The 19,064-nt window shown below is 42.2% G+C and overlaps 1 protein-coding gene and 1 long non-coding RNA gene across 7 annotated transcripts in view; one reads left to right on the top strand and one right to left on the bottom strand.

The window, feature by feature from the left end:
• Positions 1–19,064, top strand: part of col12a1b (collagen, type XII, alpha 1b) — a 157,867-nt gene that overhangs the window by 124,156 nt on the left and 14,647 nt on the right. For all 5 annotated transcript variants that reach the window (XM_046061546.1, XM_046061549.1, XM_046061547.1 and 2 more), the window contains 6 exons: positions 1,049–1,158; positions 8,292–8,450; positions 9,321–9,398; positions 14,405–14,491; positions 16,998–17,051; positions 17,359–17,454. In XM_046061546.1, the coding sequence (XP_045917502.1) occupies positions 1,049–1,158; positions 8,292–8,450; positions 9,321–9,398; positions 14,405–14,491; positions 16,998–17,051; positions 17,359–17,454 (584 nt within the window). The remainder of the gene's footprint in view (positions 1–1,048; positions 1,159–8,291; positions 8,451–9,320; positions 9,399–14,404; positions 14,492–16,997; positions 17,052–17,358; positions 17,455–19,064) is intronic.
• The window catches only part of LOC123978381, a 59,539-nt gene continuing 48,387 nt past the window's right edge, over positions 7,913–19,064 (bottom strand). Inside the window, exons 2-6 of one of the 2 annotated variants that reach the window (XR_006826928.1) lie at positions 18,207–18,282; positions 18,095–18,127; positions 9,501–9,555; positions 9,129–9,426; positions 7,913–8,467 (exon numbers count right to left, since the gene is read on the bottom strand). This is a non-coding gene — a long non-coding RNA (uncharacterized LOC123978381). The remainder of the gene's footprint in view (positions 8,468–9,128; positions 9,427–9,500; positions 9,556–18,094; positions 18,128–18,206; positions 18,283–19,064) is intronic. The other variant, XR_006826927.1, reaches the window with a different exon arrangement.

Genomic DNA, 19,064 nt, shown 5'->3' with positions numbered 1-19,064 from the left:
CGGCTGTGCCCTCCGGCTGTTGATAACCGAGCCGACGACTTTTTACCACAAGAACCTCGTGTCACAGAGAGCTCAGCTGGCTCTCGTAAATCCTCAGTCTGTTTGCAGGACTCTCTGCTGGGCTTAACCAGCAGAAATCCTCCAGAGACCGTCGCTTGATCTGGAATAACGACTCTTGGACGACACTGAGGTTGAGGTCTCCTAAAAGGGGAAACAAACTCTGGGCATTCACCAGGGAGGGAGGGTGATTATGGGAAGTGTAGGTGAACCAGTGTTTCTGGAGTTTGATACATAACATGGACTAAAAGTGAATATCTCGACCTCTGCTTCAGTTTCCGCTTGTTTTTAAACCGTTAGGATGGGATCATATCATCATGAGTCATGGGGCTGGGCAATATGGCCCAAACTATTTTAAACAGCAGGATCATGTGTACATTTAGTCTAGTTTGTAAATACCAGAGGCTTAAAATACAGGATATCTGAATCTCACATCCTAAAAATGCTCCAAAGGAACATTTGCAGGTTGTGGAGACGTGTTGGGGTTAAAACTGCTTTTTTTTAATGGGTTAAACCAGGTTAGTTGGTAATGTTGTGTGGAAAGTGTGCCGCGCTGTTCCAAAAATCATCATCTTCATTTATCTAATGAATTTGATCTGTATAAATTTAGATCTCGTGCTCAAAACATTTAGAATTTATTCTATTCTAATGCTTTGAGACACTAACTGATGCCACTCCTTGTGTCCGATTTTGACGGGTTTGACGTTTTTAAACTTGTAAAACCCTTTAAGATGATGATCAGCAACACAGAAGAACTGCCCAAAGTGCATGTGCATCAGAAGCTGAAGTTTGTTCATCTTGTGTAAACATTGCTTTTATGTTTTTAGACTTGTATACAGCACAATTTGCTTAATGTTTTTGTGATTAAGGGGAAAAAAAAAAACTTGCTGAAGCAATTAAGTCACATCTTCTTTCAAAGCACTTTCTTGTTGACTGTTGACTTCCAGTATTCATTAAAAAGAAAAATCATTGTCACTGTCTCTCTGCTCAGCCTCCAGCAAGACTGTGTCCTTCTACAACAAAGACGTGCGTGGGGAGATCCAGAGGGCCACGTTCAACAACGATCAAGTGAAGAGGATCTTCCACGGAAGCTTCCACAAGGTAAAAAACAGCTCAAGAGTTGTGCACTTTCAGTGTGTGCTCCCGACACTTTACAGAAGAGGCCATCAAACAGACACCTTGTTGTTAATCTGAGCTGGATTAACGCCAAAAGATCCTTCCTCGTGCAGAAAAGATGCTTGGACAGCAGACTAAACACACGACGGGGAAGTTAAGTCCACGCAGGAACAGAACGAAGCTGGAAGTCAAATGTGTCTCTTAATGGCTGAATTATGTAACCTTCTTTTTATGCTCCAAGCGTGACCGCGGCCTGGCACATCAATCGAATGGCTCCGCTTTGTTCCCGCTGGACGTCCCGAGGTGATACAGATACTGCGGATGCCTGAGATTCCAAATGTGTTGTATATTACAGTGAAGAGCACCTCACATGCAACTACAGACGTGTTCCTGAAAAGTTACGAGGGTTCAGACAAACAGATGGTCCTCTGCAGGTTGTAAAACGCAGTCGAGCGCTGCGAAGAGTGGCTATTATTGATTACATACAGTTCAGACTGTCCATCCAGCTGTCTGGATGTTATAAAGGGATCAGCAAGGCAGACTGGTGTCTTGTTGTTGAATTGGTTTGGTTTAAATATCCAGCCAGAGGTGCAGTGATGGACGTTGATGCTGAATGAAAATGAAAACTGCGTGTTCATTAGTAGCTACCGGTTGTGCCTCTCATGTCATTTTATGAGACTTTTGCGTGACTACATTCGAGTGACAGATAACAGAGTGAGCCACTTTTTCTGAAATCAAATTTGAAACCAAAGTTCGGAAAACTAGTCAGGCTCTCTGACAACACTGTGTTTCTGAAGACATTTCAGGGCTCCTCAAAGACAAATATCTTGCTGACACGAAAGATATTTCACCCTTTGCAGAGTAAAACGGATTGTCAGTCCATTTCGCAAGATGACTAATTTTTACTCGCGCCCTAAAAGTGTCACAATAAGAGAAACGTCCAACTTTTTGATGGTGAGATTCCGGTGATGAATGTGGATGTAACGTTTTCTATGGATTTATCACGTGTTGGACCGCCCAACTGCAAGGGCTGAGGGGTTTCAGTGGTATAATCTGTTTTGCATTGTACCTGGATTATTTTTAGGACAGAGAATATATGCTGTGTCACGCAAGATACATGACTTCCAGCTGCCATCATTGTGTGGTTTAGGGGATAAAGTTGCATCTTGCGAAATGGAATAAAAACTAATTTGGTCAATAAAATGTCTGAGCAGATGGGAGTTTGCGCAGCTGTCATGGAGATGGTTTAGCTGTTATCACATGACCTAAAATAAACTATCTGCTGAGATGTGGCTAAAGATGTCTGGAGAACAAAGTAAATTGACTTTGTGATGGGGAAAAAAAAAGAGTATTTTACTGTCGGCAGCATCAAATCATTTTTGAGGAATGTCTTCATAACGACGTTGCCAAACCAGCGAGGTTGGTTTTTATTTATCTGCAAGTACAACGGTGGCTCCTTCAACATCTGAGACTTGAATGGGACTGTCACTGCAAAAGGTTTTTGTTTTTTTCTTTGGCCCGATGACTAACAGACTCTGCAGTGGAGAGTGGGGGGGGGGTTATAAACTGTAGCGGAGGTCAGAGCTGTGGTGTTGATAGCGACATTCATTTATAAGACAGACCGCTGGGGTGGAGCTGAGTGGACAGACGTGCAACAATTCAAGGATCCATAAGCTCTTCTGAGACGGGGAGAGACTATAAAAAATGCAGTGCAGTCCCTGCTGGGACGCTCGCCTGGAAAATATTGGGTCACTGCTATTGCTATTAAACAATTACATCAGAGCGGCCGAGGAGCGCCAGCAGGAAGGCGGTGCTTTTCCTCCATCCATCTCTCTTTGCACTTTCCCCTCCTAGTAGCTCAGGAGGAGGTTTGGATAGCAGGCACTCGTTCTTGCCTCTGGTAGCCGACCGCAGGAAGAATTCTTACTGCACGGTGGTTTTACCTCCCAGCATGCCTCTGCACACTGCGTCTGCTGCGGGGCGAGGCGTCCGTGTCGGCTTTAAAGTCCGTCTCTCAGTGGACAGTTTGTAATAATACAGGAGACAGTGATTCAAAGTACCTGCTGTACTGTGGTGACAGCTGCCCCCTGATAATACTGCTCCTCTCTGCAGCTTTAGCCATAATTTATTTTGGATGTAAAATGTCTATTTTTTTTTTTTTTTTTTCTGCAAGTAGTCTCTTCCCTCAGGAAGGGGGGGAAAAAGAAAGCGGGATGTTTCAGTACATGAAAATGACTCTTTGTAAAAATCCATCACCCACTCAGCTTAAAATAAAAAACCAGACAAGACTTTTTCTGGAAAAAGTCATTGACCTCAGTTGTCCTGAAATTCTTAGGACCGTCAGGGAGGAAGAGAAATTGACAGCAGAATCGATCCCTGAGGCTGAAATAGTTCCTTAAGGTAAGCGTCGTGCTAAAGGACGCTGCTGCAGGGTGGACACGTGCATCATGAAGGCTGAACCTTTGACACTTCAGCTCCGAATATTTGCCCTTTTCTCTCGCTGAATCCCCGGGCAGTAATAAAAAATAAGTGGACTGAAGAATCGATGGGTAAAGATTTAAAAGCCTGTCAGGTGTGCTGGGACATTTTGAACTTGCTGTCAGTAACTTGAAACCTGACTGCCTTGGTATTTGACAGTCGATGAAAGATGTCAGGGCCCGCCACTCCACCACGTCTCACTTCTCTAATCCCTCTCCTGCATTTTTACCAACCAGCTAACTCGGTTCTGGGTGGATCTCTGAAATCCTCCCGCAGATGTGTTTAACAGCAGACATTAGTCAAACACAAATGTCTGTTGCAGACACTTGAAGGGTTTCTGAGAATCAACAAACAAGGATTAAGAGTAAAGATCCTCCCTGCGAGCTCTGTGTTACCTTTCAGCCCACGCTGGAGCATCTGCGCCAACTGCAGAGAAATGGATTAACAGTCCTGCCAGTAACTGTCCTTTCGATCGAGACTCAAGAGACAAAGATAGAAAATAAAGATGCTCTGACTAATGGGCAGGTCTCCGAGACGTTTGATCAAGAGGGAGATTCAGAGAGTCTGAAAATGAATAAAATGTGTTTTTAATGAGGAGATTCCGAATTTTACAGCTTAATTTATTCAGAAACGGGTAAAAATGAGATAATTGTGCAAAGAGCAGTTTCAGGTAGCAGCTTCTCATTTTTAGGGTTAAAATCACTAACGGCTGTGGCAGCAGGTCACATCAGCTGTCGCTAATTAACGTTTAATTTCCTGAGTAACTTGATGGCAAGCCAATAGCCAAAACTTGCTGGTGTCTGGATTCAGCCAAAGATCTTTTGTGAGGGGAAGAACCTCCACTCTAACACCGCTGTACCACTGCGTTTCCCACCGGTCCGAAGGAGTGAGACGTCCTCTCTCTCTAGCGGGTCGTGTCACGTCAGTTTCAGGAGTTTGCATTGGACTGTGTACTGGCAGATACCCAATGTTAAAGGACTATGATTGGGACGTCCGCAGTGCAAAGTCACTTCTACAGTCCAGAGATTTGAAATGCCAGCTTCTCTAACCTGCAGGCCTCCTTTTTTTTTAAAACAAAAGGGTAAATTGTCGTAGTCTTAGCCTTACTCCGTCCCCTTTGTTGCTTGTAGACAGAAAAACTCAACTTATGCAGACAGAGTAAAGGAGGCCGAAGCTGCAGATTCTAGAGATAGAAAGTGTGAGAGGTCAAAGAAAACTTTCCATCTGCAGCGAGGGAGCCTGTACAGAAAGATGTGTTTTTATCTTGTATAAACATCCGTCTGTAAATCAGGCGGTGCTTCCAGACATCAGTTTGAATGGCTAAAGGTGGATTCCAAAAGTGCCTGAAGAGCCTGTAAATCAAGTTGTAATCTGGAAATTAAGAAGAAAGTTAGGTAATTTTCCCATTTTTTTTTTTTCTCTCATGTCCTATTGTAACTACCACTGTTGTAACTGTTGTTACAATATAAAATGTCATTGTAAAAGAATAAGTGCGGTGTTATTCTATATTTTTGTTATTGTCAACAAATACTTTGTGTTAGTCCGGCTGTAGAGAGTAGTAGGGTATACCCACTCTAGTCATTTAAAGTGTGTATCATATTTTCTTAAGAGTACCTGACACCTTTCAGGTTCTGGGTCAGATTCTGGTGCCGTTCCCAAGCCGAGGTTGGTTGGTACAGATTATTGGCTAAAATGATCCTGTAGTGTGAGGGGTTTACAGACATCATCTTAAAGTTGGTGGCTGAATCAGAGCAAAATTGGGGAGCCTCAGATCAGAAACGGCAAATGAGAGCGAACCTGCTGATCCCTCTCTTCTCAGCCTCGAGTTCATCCACAGTTTGTCTTCTTTAGTTTTTTTGTACAAAACACAGCACGCACAAGGTCAACCATCTGACGACGACGGTCTGCCTCCATGTTTGTTTCTGAATTCCCATTTGATCAGTTTTTGTGAGATCCCAAGTCCACGGAACCGCCACTCTGATATCGTTTATGAGTGTGCACCAGGCATAATCGAAACACCTGAGTTCGCTGACCTTGATTGTTAAAAAGTTACAATAAACTTTTACTTCATGTAAGTGAGGCTCAAAGGATTTCCAGAGCTGGAACAACAGCCTGAGAAATGAATGAAGTTCTGTATTCAGCACCGCCTATTATTTTCTCAGGTCTGATGCCAGTAATAGCTGATATTATGAGCGAGAGAGATCCTCATGAGACCAATACATCAGTTTGTGTTTTACAGGAACTATGTGTCAGAGTTTCCTCTAAATCTCAGGGTTTTCCAGCCTAAAGATAAGAATCTGAGTGAAACACAGAGGTTTTTTTTTCACTTTTGGTACTGACCTGATCACATTTAAATACTTGCAGATTGAAAGTGACCATATCAGTGCTTGTTCTGGAAACTTATATTCCCTTAATCCCCTACAGCGTCCACAGACGAGCGTGTTCTGTTAAAGTGTTGAGAGCGACAGGCTGAAGCTCCTCCAAAGCAGCTGAGCATCAGATAGACACCTGAAATGCAAAGTGTGAGTGGAAACACCGCTGCGCCTCCCTCCCTCAAGTCTGTCTTGGACAGTTTCTTGTTAAACATTGTGCTGCCGTTCCGCTGCCCGACCACGAGCTGCAGCTGCCAGCCCCTGGCTTTGTAAAGCAGCGTTTTCCCTCCTCACAGCTGGACTGGAGCTGACCAGAGGGGCCGGCCCCGGGGGGAAAAAAGTTGTTGTACAGGCAGCACTCATGGCTTACCGCAAAATGACATCATGAGATGTGGCGAGGGAGATCTGAGTAAGGAGAAATGCATTGTGGTGGCGTGTGTGTGTGTGTATAACAGAGATAAATCCACTGCCGCCTCAGTTATTTTACACGAGACTGATGGAAGGAATTTTGGGAGATTTGCCTTCTAAAATGGGATGCATTTCCAGTTTTTTTTTTGGGGGGGGAAGAAAAGATGTGGCTGAGCAGGACGTCAGAATGGTATGCAGGGATGTTTCAATCTGTTGAATAAGGTTGGTTATTGTTTAAATTTTATCGATTGTTGTTTTATCAATTCCAACCCCTTCACCACAGATCTCGGTGACCTTCATCCTCCTTGCTCATCTTCCCCTTATGGCTAAAGTGAAAGCAGTCTGTACTAGAGGGGCCTCTCTGGGGACTCGTCTATCATCTAAAGTCTATATATAAAAGGTGAACGTCGGCTCACCTGTGTTTTGTACCGGAGACGTTGCTACTGTTGGCGTTAGCTGGATCTGGGGCGTCATTGTAGCTGGGAGAGCGCGACACATGTCGGAGCTGCTTCCTCCCTCGCACCAAACCTCCTTACTGCAGCTGTTGCATTCTGCTGTCGGTCTCTTTTTTTTTTAGTGAAGCTAAGCCAAACTTTAGAGCGTTTGCTGCGGCCCGCCACGGCCCAGGACTGGAAACAGAAGGACTCTCTTCTTCATGCTTTGTTGACGTAACAAATGAGGTGACGTTAGGTCGGCGCAGCAGGTCCCGGCAGCTAAGCGAACTGTAAAATGCTCACTGCAGGAAGCGAAATATGCAGAAAGGTAGAAACCGATATGCAGAATCAAAATGCCCGATTCATGGAAATTTGGTGCAGATTCCAACTTGGAACCGGTTCTCGATACACAACCCTACTGTGGCAAGAGATGAGATTTGGAAAAACTTTTTCTTTTCTATATATCGATTTCGATACCTCAACTCAGTATCTACCAATATCGCATAGCAATTCTATGTCGGGGCTCTTTTCCCTGAATATAAAATCCATAAACCAAACTGTGTGGAACTCAGAAAAATAGGGTTTAACTAACTTTAATCAACTGGAAGAGAAAAGAGTTTGAAGACTAGTTTTATTTTAAAAGGAAATATTAGAAACAAAAATGCATAAGCAGTTAATTAAGGTGCAGCCTCAACTGATCCACTGGTAATCTTATTACAGTCTGAATATGGTAGAAATTCATTATATTGTGCCCTTTAAAAAGACTGATGGCGGACGAACGTCTCTACTTAAGACATTGTGTGTTACAGTTATGTTAACTTGCATAATAATGATCCCAGCAAGTCGAACGAGGTAGCGTTACAGAGCAGTGATCAGAACTTTCTGAGATCCTGGGCTTTGAGACAGAAAATATGTTGGAACGTTGCTTCCTGATTGGCCTGCTATGAAGTCGCTATTTTTTACTGAAAATAAAAGCTTTTAGGGCATTTGGTATCTTTAAATGAGGAGCATACAACAACATGGAAAATGACCAACAAGGTGAAGAAGTGATGATTCATTACTTTTATTGTGACTTTTTAATATCCCTTAACGTTCACCTCAACAGGAAGGAGGCCAAAGCCAACGCACCATGTGAGCTTCTTTACAATCCAGCTCTGATGGAGCACGTTTTTCTTCTGAATGAGCAGAACGCAGCGCTCTCTTACATTCCTGCAGCGTTTTGAATAAACAGAGCTACAGCGGAGAGAAGAGAGTCACGTCCACCCTGAGCTCGCGCTCCACCGGCAGCATAACCTAATAATGTGCAAGCCATCAGGATAGAAACCAGACACAGGACTTGATCGTATAACAGAGAATGTGCCAATAAAATCTATTCTCCTCTTCTTCTTCTTCTTCTTCTTCTTCTTTTCCCCCTTTCTCTCTGAAGCTCCATATCCTGGTCTCATCCACCGGCGTCAAACTCAACATCGACTGCCAAGAAGTGGCTGAAAAGGAGATCAAGGAAGCTGGAAACACATCCAGGGATGGTTACCAGGTCCTGGGCAAGATGTCCAAGTCCATCGGCTCCAAAGGAGAATCAGCAACTGTAAGTCAGCCCTGATCCTGCAGAGTTTTACACAAACAAGAGAGCAAGAAGTGATCGGATTAAACCGTGAAGTCCCAAGGATTTTAAATGTATTTCACTTTAATTTTGTTATTTTAGAATTTGAATATGTTAATGTCCCCAATGAGGATTACGGTTCGGCAGTCTGCAAATACAACAACAGTTAGATGTAACAAAAATAAACATGATTTCAAGATATGAACCATTATTAATAAAAACGATAACATTAACTACCAGTTTCATCAAGTTTATCAGAAACTCAAGGGAGCAGATTTTATTTTCCAAGCCGCGTCATAAGCACTTAATTTTCTCTCATTACAACACAACTGAACAGCGGCCATAAGTGATAATTTTAGAATAGTTCATTTTTCAGACACTGTCGATGATTCTCTCCTCTCATTTTTATTATAAGGGGCTGTTCAGACTGAAAGAAAAGGAGAGCGCACATGTGGTGTGTAGCAAAACAAATCCATTAGCCTGTTGTCAAAGCATCATGGGAGCTATAGTTTTCGAATGCTGACACTATTTTAATAATACCCTGGTGTTTAAATGTTATGTTGCTGTACAGCACTTAACACCCCTTTAGCTCAGAATCTGGAGGGGGGAAAAAAAACTCCGGGACACAGAGTCATGGATTAAAGGTGATTAAACTGGACATACCGAGCGGTGTGTACGTTAACGTGGTTGCAGGATGACATGGTTCCTGTCTTCCCCCGGAGCTGATGGGACTTGGCTGTGCTGCGTTCTCTGCTGTTGTATTTGTCTTCTGGGAGCTGTGCAGGGTGTATCAGAGACACATGTACCACAACACCATTTCCATGTTTTCTTTTCTTTTTGGTTTCCTCTCCACAGTTCCAGCTCCAGATGTTCGATATTGTCTGCAGCTTGGGCTGGACCAGCAGGGACAGATGTTGTGACCTCCCATCTATGGTAAGGGAACCCCCCCCCCCCCCACATCCTACCTTCATGAAACACAGACATGGGGCCTTTTAAACTTAGCACATTTGATAGTCTACCAGCACCTCCACTCACCTCTTTAACCTGGAGATTGAAGATTTTCTTCCCATATATACTTTTGAATTCCATCCTGAACAAAAAAATTTTTAATTATTGGCAAAATAAAGAGTTTGTGGATTTTCAAGGCCCGTTTAGACACATGCTTTCAATGCACAGCTTGCTTTTTTTTTTTTTTTTAATGTGGCCATAGTTAAGTCATCTTGGATAAACAAGGCCAGATTTTATTTGATGCACACAATCTTGAGGTTATTCCTGTATCCACAGCAGCACTAAATACAAAAGATGCATCCAAAATCTTTAAATCTCACGCCTGTAAGTGCATTTTATCCTGTTTGTGTTTGTTTTTTAATATTTTGTAGTGCACCCTGGGCGTGTTGACTGATAACTTGCGTGATAACTTGTAGAAAACGGCCCACTTGTTCTTTCCTCACTTTTGGAACTAAAGTACGGGACAATGCTAAACTTTTTAATAACTCATTTAGTTTCAGTTCAGAGTGGAAGCAATTATAACCTCCTGACAGTAAAAAAAAGCAGATGAGTGTTTGTAGTGGTCCAGACTGCTCTCAGTGGTCAGTGTCCTTGATTTTCTTACAGTTGTTTTTCAGACTCAGCAGCAGATCAAAGCTCTGAGCAGCATAATCAGAATGGGCTTGAATCAAAGACAAATAAACAGGGTAAAAAGGACAATAGGCCGTGAGATATAATACAAAACACAATCGTGATTTTTAGATTGCTGGAAGGCAGCTTGGTTTCATACATTTGACAGAATTGCTTTTTTACAACCTGAGTATTGTTTTCTGGGTTTTCACCATCAGTCCAGTTGGCTATGGTGACATTTTACTCACCAACTTTTATAGCTACGATCAGCAGGACATGAGGTGCACAAGCGCTCGGGCAGGTTCAGCTTAACACAAATATCTTTACATGAAAATAAACGTACAAATTAACTACCCAAACTGTCTGATGTGACGTTCCTTCTAATATGAGAAGCCGCCTAGGCCAAAATTGAATACTTTGCTTGCACATACGTGTGAGTTAGAGTATGAATATGTTTGAGGGGAGGCAGGGTGGGATCCGTCATACAGTTGTTAATGCTCTTGCCTTTGGCATGGGAGACCTGGGTTTGATTCCCACTCATCTGACATTGCAGCAGGTCTGGGGATTATTGGAACATGATAACATTCTTGGTCAGATGCAGTGAGTGGGAATCGATCCCTGGTCTCCCACACGAAAGGCAAGACATTTGCGCATATCTATACATACTAACTTATGCACGCATACTCACTCACTCTCATACTCAAAATCAAAGTTTACGACTGCACCTCTTCTACCTGCTGATGTTTGATTATCATCTTATAGAGATTCAACTTACTATATGCCGCCTCGCGTGTCACCTGAGCTCCTTCTGACCACACCCACAGAGGTTTAACAAACTATGAAGGGAGTTCAACTTCAGTCAGATTTAACTCGGTTATCAAGGAAAGTCTAAATAAAATTGTGGTGTAGGGGGGGGGGGGGGGTTGTCAAGGAACCACATGGCTTTACTTTGCAAGGCTGCAGCATCCCACCACAGATGCTGCTGCTTGCAGTGGAAAATCAAATTATACCACCCAATTGGATTTAGCAATAAGAAAATGCTTTCAGCTCACAATCATTACATTACCATCTGCATCAGGACTTTCGAGACATTGTCGTGGATCGGACCAATTCAGTAGAAAACAAGTGAGTGATTTGTCGTTAATAGTTCTCATCGTTAACAAGGAATACAGATGAACATGAACAACATTTTTACAGCATTGTAGGAAAGTTCCCTTCTTTCTTTACCCTTCACGCATCAACCCCTATGGTAGAGGGGACGAAATCTGGTGTTTCTCAAGACCACTGCGAGGCTAAAAACAGGGGAACATTTGTTTGCAGGCAGTTTTAATATTTTGGCATAAGCTACAGTACGAGATTTTTAAATGCAGCACAGCGCAGGCTGTTGTTTAGTGGCTGCCTGGACTCTGGCCTTTCTCAATGTGAAGGTTTCTCACTTCAGTCCCAGCAGAGATCTCCGGAGACGCCGTAACAAACAAAGCTTTGTCTGAGTGTAGCACGTCTGCAGTTGGACGGCCAAAAGATTTTGAAAAGGACTCCGCTCTGGTGGATTATTATCTCAATTGCTGCAGAGCGAGGACAGCTGCGTGATTGGGCTGTTTTGCTGACAATTATTAAATGATCCAAACTGAGGAGCTCAGTGTGGAAATATCTTCACCCTAACAATTGAACTGATGCGTCTACAAACATTTTTAGACCTTCTAGCTGGTGCTCTAAACCCTGCAACACAAGTCTAGATAGTTACTATTACTTCCACTCATAAGGAGAATATGGAACAAAGACGTACACTACCGGTTTTAGAACAGCAGACGTACAAAATTAAGCAGCAAACTGCCAAAGTAAAAAGACACATTTACACCACCAAAACTGAGACATTTTCAAAGATAATTACAAATAAATGAGTGAGATTTGTTCATTATTTCACTGTAGGATCGACTGATGACCAGCTGCTCTGTCTTCCTTCTTTAATGTTATATATAACGTATAAAATATAGTACAAATAAAGTTCTGGAGGGTGTATTAACATGCTGTTTCGAGGTGTTTACACAGCGGGACACCTGTAGAAATGTGTTGCATCAACTTTCAAGGCTTCATTTCCTTCTACTGCTGCAGAATAACTTGGCGTTGTTAACTCATTACTTGATCCCTGTAAATTGTATCTCTCTGAAATTTATGTTATGGCAGAAAATTGTGTCCTCTTAACATTTAATCTTTTATGTATCTTTTAATATTATCATACTATACTCCTTATGTTAGCCTGTCCACATTTACTAGGGTTCAGGTCAGAGCTGCGAGATTGTTTTGGTGTTTTCCTCTCTTGTTGTTCTTCTCCTCTCCTGGAATGTTCATTCAAGGCCGAGAGAGGATCTCTGTTCCCCAAAACATAGAAACCTAGACTGTGTAAATCATAATACATCCCTTTGCTCGGGGCAAGACGCCCTAGGCGGCAGGTCTCTGGACCGGCTGGATATGTGTTTTAGTACTTCTCTGAAGAATTTATTAACAAAAGAGAATAAACAAAGACAACGGTTGGTTGTTACTTAATTGTTTAATCCCTCACCAGCAAGACACAATTTCCACAATAACTGTCTTTACCTTTTTTAGTTATTATGTAGCAATGGAAGGAAATGAAGCCTTGAAAGTTTGTTGTTTGTTTGTGTCAGTGGAGAATCCTAAAAATAAGCATGTCTAAAATCCAGAAAAACCCAAACTTATTTTTGCTAAATGACTTCCTCATGTTATCGTGAAGAAATCAGTTTATTCTTCAATTAAATTACCGCAAGCAAGTTGAGACTACTTAAAAAGAAATTCAGTAGCCTTTTGCTCATTTTTCTATAAAAATGCATTTCCCAGAAAGCCAATGTTGTTGCTAATGTGTTAATTTTGAGCGAAGAACAAAACTGGGACGTTTACTATGAACGAAACTGAACGTCGCCTCTTGTCTAAAGCTAAACTGCTGATGAACACTGAGACCCCAGTCTTTTCATTTAATGAACACCACACCAGATTGAAGAAGCACAATTTTGTTTTTTTATTTTAGTTCCCAACCATTTTTCCTGAACTGAACGCCAAATGTAATGTCACTTGGAGTTTACCACCAGCCAAATATCACGAGTGATGCTTAATAACCGCCCCATGGAACTGAAGAAATGCAGTCAAGTTAATTATCACTAAACTTTCCCAAGAAATTTACATTTGTAGGATCCAGATTATACAAAATCAAATGTGCGATTAATGTTTGGCACCAACAGTTAATCATTATTGATGAACAGACTAAAGAGTCCAACACCCTAGGATATCACATTTTTATGTCAATAACACACTCAAGGAACTGGAACCAGTAAATGTTTCACATTTGTTCTTGATAAATGACTTAAACAATCGTTTTCTGCATCATTTCATGTCGTATTCTGGTTGGTCGCTGATAAGAGGTTGCGGTCGCGTTGGGAGAACTTAGTCCTGAACTTGTCACTCAACTCTTTGTTCGTCAAAGCTCTGAATCCGTCTGAGCGTCTCGGTGTATTCCAGGACCAAAGTTTATTAATAAACAAACCTTTTTAAGTTTAAGTGAGAAAATCAGGTATTTAACTTTCAGTTTGTAGTTTTTAGTTCTTCATTTGAAAGGAGGACTGCTTTTATCCGTCTAACTTGACACAGCATCCGCTTCGCCGGAAGACTCTTTCTGGGCGTCCTTAAGAGTCCTTCTCTCCAGGAGGTTGCGGTTTTAAGATTCCTTAACTATTTTCTTGAGGTTTTACTTTCACAAAAGCTTCATTTCATTGTCGTGCTGAAATCTCTGAACCAGAAAACAACCCCCTCCTCCCTCCTACTGGAAAATCATCCAGGGTGCCGTCACTGTGGCCGTAGATTTGTTCTGGTGCTCTTTGTCGGTGCGGCGGCTCCAGAAAACATCCCCTGACGGCATCTTGGCTCTGCTCTTTGTCTTGTGCAACAGTTTAACCTACATGAATGGTGTCTGAACTGTTGACCTCTGCAGTGAACAGCAACACTGGGAAATATTTCTCAGGGGTAAACCGTGACAGACATTTATAATATGGTGTTACACTAGTTCAAAATGTGTTTGGAGCATTTTTAAAAGAAACCCTTCAGATCTGCCGGACTGCTTTCTTGTTCTGGACACTTTTTAACAGTTTGTCAGTGACTGTTAATGATTTCAACCGTGACTGCATGAGTCATCTGCTGCTAATGAAGTGACATGGTCGCTGTTGGATGTTAAAACTCCACTCCAGATCTAATGTTAAATTTTCTTTGGCTCGTCACACTCGGTCTAAAGGTTCACTCTGTGTTTCTTTCTCCACCAGAGAGACGAGCTGAAGTGTCCGTCTCTTCCCAACTCCTGCAGCTGTACCTCAGCGGGCACCGGGCTGCCAGGGACTCAGGGATCGGTGGTAAGAGTCCCCTGAATCCGTCTTTCTGATTGCCTGTCTGTCCTAAAAAACATGGTCTGTAACTTGTTATTTACAGAGGCAGGGGGTCACTATAAGTTCAGCACAGTTATTTGAGTATTTCCATTTTGGATAAATTTTCTTCACTACATTTCAGATTCAGACTTTTTTATTTGACAGCTCAACCATGTCCTCTACAAATAGTTAGTTTTGGTTGATACACTATGTCTGGATTATGTTTACTGTCTTAGACCTCACTGAATCTTAGGTGGCCGTGCAAAGTGCAGGACTTTGTCCCACTTGTGTTCAGGTTTAGGCACTCTCCCCGTAACACTGTCAGACTCTAAGTATCAGAATCGATGCAGCAGAACCAGAGTGAGTGTCTTTTTTTGTGTTTGTTTTTATTCCACATTACCCAGAGTGCGACTGGACCGCAGACAGTTGGGTGAGAAATTGTGGTTTGTAATGCTAGTAGTGGCTAATGTAGCCTTTAGCCTGCAGCAGAGATGAGCAGTCTTCAATCAACGATGAAGTGACATCACTCGAGGACATTTATTTATCACACAGCTCCCTCTGAGACAATAAAAGCAATAGATATGCGTTAGAACTCCCCAACACCTTGAAGCTCACTTTGATGTAGCGCTGCAGCTATCTGTTTTAGTAATCGAGTATTCTGCCGATTATTCCATCGATTCTTCGAGTAATCGGATAAGAAATACTCTTGCTTGGCGCCCCCTGGGTACTATATCTATACTAATATCACTGTAATGTTACAACCCAAACTCACGGACTAACCAGTCAGAGAACAAAAACAACAAATGCATGTTTATTACAACTAAGAACTTGTCGTGTTACCGAAGACGCGCTGGACAGAGTTGAGGTTTTCTTTTAGCCTGAAATAATCCCAGATCTCGGGCACGTTCTTTTTCTCTGACCTGTCTCTTTTTCGCCCCGCGCTATTTTCTCTATCTTCCTCCATTTTGCAATCACGTCGCCTTCACTTGCCCACAGCATAAGCGCGATGTGAGTCAATAATAATAGTCTGTGCGAAACGGTGCGCTGTGTATAGGTATATGGATTCAACAAAGCTTTGCATCTATGCTTTTTAGTAGTTTCCCTTTGAGGAAAGATTGTGTTTTGTTGAAATATTGAAAGCGTTGACTATTTTAATTATTTAATAATTTCCTGAACCTTTAATCAAGTGCTTTGAATTGCCTAAACAAAACCATGGAAACGGTAATTGTGCTTTAGTCCCCACCAGCAGATATTGTAGGAAACGTTAACCGCGAACCTTTTGGAGATCATCAAGAACATTTCCACATTATGTTGATAAAAACAAAACAGAGTTGCATCACGTTGCTTATCAACCTTTTGTTGTTAATTAGCGGTGTGTATATATACGTAAAGCCGGAGCTGCACGTTACTATTTAACATTCAACAAAAGATAAAAAAAAAAAAAAAAGCCTGACTTGTTTCTGGTGGAGTTTTGCATTATTAAAACAATGTGGCTGAACCTGTGGAGAAGCATGTGACCCTTTGTGGGCTTCTCAAGCTTTTAGTCTTCCGTTACATCTAAACTTGTGGATTTTAACATTCTACCCGGGATTGTTATCGGAACATTGTGATATTACTACTTGCACATATAAAAGCTCTCCTTTGTCAGGTTATTTATGGTTTATATACTTGTATGTTGTACAAGGGAAAATATTGCGCCCTGAAGCACATTCACCATGGGAATCTTCTTTGTAATCCCTCATAAAATCTTTAAAAGGGGGGGAGAAGATAAAATGTGGTCCAGCACGTCGAAGGCCGGCCTGTCTGACAGCTGATGGAAAAGCCTCCCCTCCTCCCACTAATATACCGATAAGTGCAAGTAGTATGGTGGTGGTCTGTGTTTCTTATTGTCAGCAAATCCCACGAAAAGACCAAAACCAACAACATGTTTGTCTGTCTCATCTGACTTCCTGTCTGTGGCTCTCAGCTCCGAGCCCATCGGTTCCTACTGAAGACATAGATCTTTAAAGAACAGCTCACACATCAGTAAAATATAGAAATGTCACCAGACGTATTGCCTCACTAAATGAGTTCAGAGTGTGTATATTCTCACACTTAAGCTTTTAGGACTGGATACAAGATGAATAGTTGTTAAAGGCCCTAAACCTATTTTCTCAGGCGGTTTCTTGCTGTGAGTGCTGGAATCCTGCATGAACACACTATTTTCTCCAAACAGTTCAGTTCGCGGGATGTTTTTTCTGGGTCACCGTCAGTCAAATCTGATCCTGTTGATGATTAACTGAAGTTTAAGAGTTGATAAATAACCCCTAAAGAGATTTTTGTGACTTGATTACTCACATAGGAGAAACATTTAAAGTTTAAATACTTGAGAGCAGGTTTTTTTTAGGTGGCTTTAAAGCCCCTGGTATTTGTCGGAGTTGACAGATGCACCTTCGGTCTGCTCTCTTGTCTTTGTTGTGTTAACATGACAAATGTTCCTCCTCCTCCTACTCAGGGTGCCCCCGGCAGCAAAGGTCCCCGAGGTGAAAGAGGAGAGGCCGGTTCTCCTGTAAGTACCCTTTTCTCATTTTTAAAACTTGACTGAGCTGGATCAGACTATCAGCCCTCAATGAAAACAAAAGATTGTTTAAAGTAGAAAAGCTTTGAAGAGGGTCAGAACATCTGATTCCACTTATTGAATGTGTGTTTTTGCCTTTTTCCCCTCCCTGATACGAAGGGAAGGTTCGGTTCGATCCGAGCGGCAGCATTCCTCACCTCCTGTTGGATGTACTTAAACTGGGCCGAGAGAGATCCAGCAACAAATTCCTCCTGTGTTTAAATATTTCTTATCCAACCTTTCTTTTATTTACTTACAGGGGCCGATCGGCCCGCGTGGAGATAACGGACCACCGGGGCCCATGGGTCTGCCCGGCCCTCAAGGACCCAGCGGGCTGTCGATTCCAGGAGAGGCAGTAAGTCTATAAACACACCTGACTCCCTGCTCTGAGCCACACGGGTGATGTCTTTTTTTCAGCAACTGAACATAAATCCCAGGATGCGTCGGCACACGGGAGCGGGGATTATTTGATTTATTATGAAGGGAATTTAGAAGCTGGGGAGTATCTGTGGCAGAGATTCACATTCCTTCATGTCTGAGGGGAAGACGTGAGACCAGAGAGAACCGAGACCTCAGTATCACGGGATGTTCATAAATCCTCTCTAGAAAGGTCACACAAGATGGAAGCGGTAAAGTACTGTCCTTAAGTATCTGTACTGCCCCTGAGTATTTCCATTACGGACGACTGTCTACTCTGTACTCCACTGCATAAATTTAACAGCTGTAGCTACTTGTTACTTTGCAGATTGAGATTTTAACAAGCGGAAACCTCCGTGGTTGATAAATGAAGCCCAAAAAAAAAAATGAAGTGCCAAAAACTGCAGTTCCTTGAACGGCCACTTAAGACCGGCTCCAAGAGCGAGTCAACCCCCATATACCCCCGTGTTAAAATGCCCAAAATGCAGAAATAAACATGTTTACAGCCTGGTCTCTCTCTAGCTAATCTCACCATCCATGACAACTGTGCGGGTTGTAAATTTCTTTTTATAACTCACCTGTTCAAGTGTCCAAGATTTAGAGGACGATATCTGGAATAAATAATACAAATAAGAATTTGCAACCAGCAGCACTCTATAACTTATAATAGTTTATAATAAAGCATCCAACCTGGCATGATGCGTCTCAGGTGATGCAGGATGATCTTGAGAGAACGCCACGTTAGAGTTGAGGGTCACATGTAGAGCTGCAAGGATGAATCCATTAAATTAATTTACACCCATTTTGATTATATATTAATCAGTTAGTAAATGTGAACATGTCCTGGGTTCTTTCCTCCTATGTCACAGTAATCTAAATGTCTTTGGGTTGTGGACAAATTAAGACATTTGAGGGCGTCGCTTTGGGAAACACTGCCAATGTTTTTGTCTTACATTTCATAGACTAAACAACAAATAGATTAATCCAGAAAATAATAGACAGATTAATCGACACTGAAAGATAATAGATTACTTTTTGGCATCCTTGCGAACTAGGCTAATGTTAATGTTACTGCCTTCTGGTTGAAAATGTCATCAGAGCCTGTCGAAGCTTGTTTGCAGCAGTGGTAGCTCATGTCCCCTTTGGTCAGGTGACCTTCGACTGAAGCAATGTTGCTATGCGACCTTTCCTTCGCAGAAAAGAGCTTATTTGGATCTCTTTTAGCTTAAGGGTAACCTCCCCAGAGCCCTTATTGCTTTCTGATGGGAACTTTTAGACAACAGGACGACGCAGAGAAAGAGGTGAACTTTTAACTTTTTTTCCTCAAGGAGTGTGGCCAAACTACACAGACGCCATTTACACCTGCCATTAACATGGAGTCTGGATCTGGATAAGAAAGAATGCAGGTGTAAACGCAGTCTGTACATTTTGACTTTAAAGAAACAAATCCCGCCCAGAGATTGGGGGGAAAGAAAAAAAATCACTTTGCTCTGCTTGCTAGCAGCAAAAGTCTAGCAAGTCTTGAATGTGAAAGTAGAAGTGGGGTCA

The sequence above is a fragment of the Micropterus dolomieu genome, linkage group LG10, assembly GCF_021292245.1.
Source record: "Micropterus dolomieu isolate WLL.071019.BEF.003 ecotype Adirondacks linkage group LG10, ASM2129224v1, whole genome shotgun sequence".
Taxonomy (NCBI): domain Eukaryota; kingdom Metazoa; phylum Chordata; class Actinopteri; order Centrarchiformes; family Centrarchidae; genus Micropterus; species Micropterus dolomieu.
This window is presented reverse-complemented; position numbering and strand designations above follow the sequence as displayed.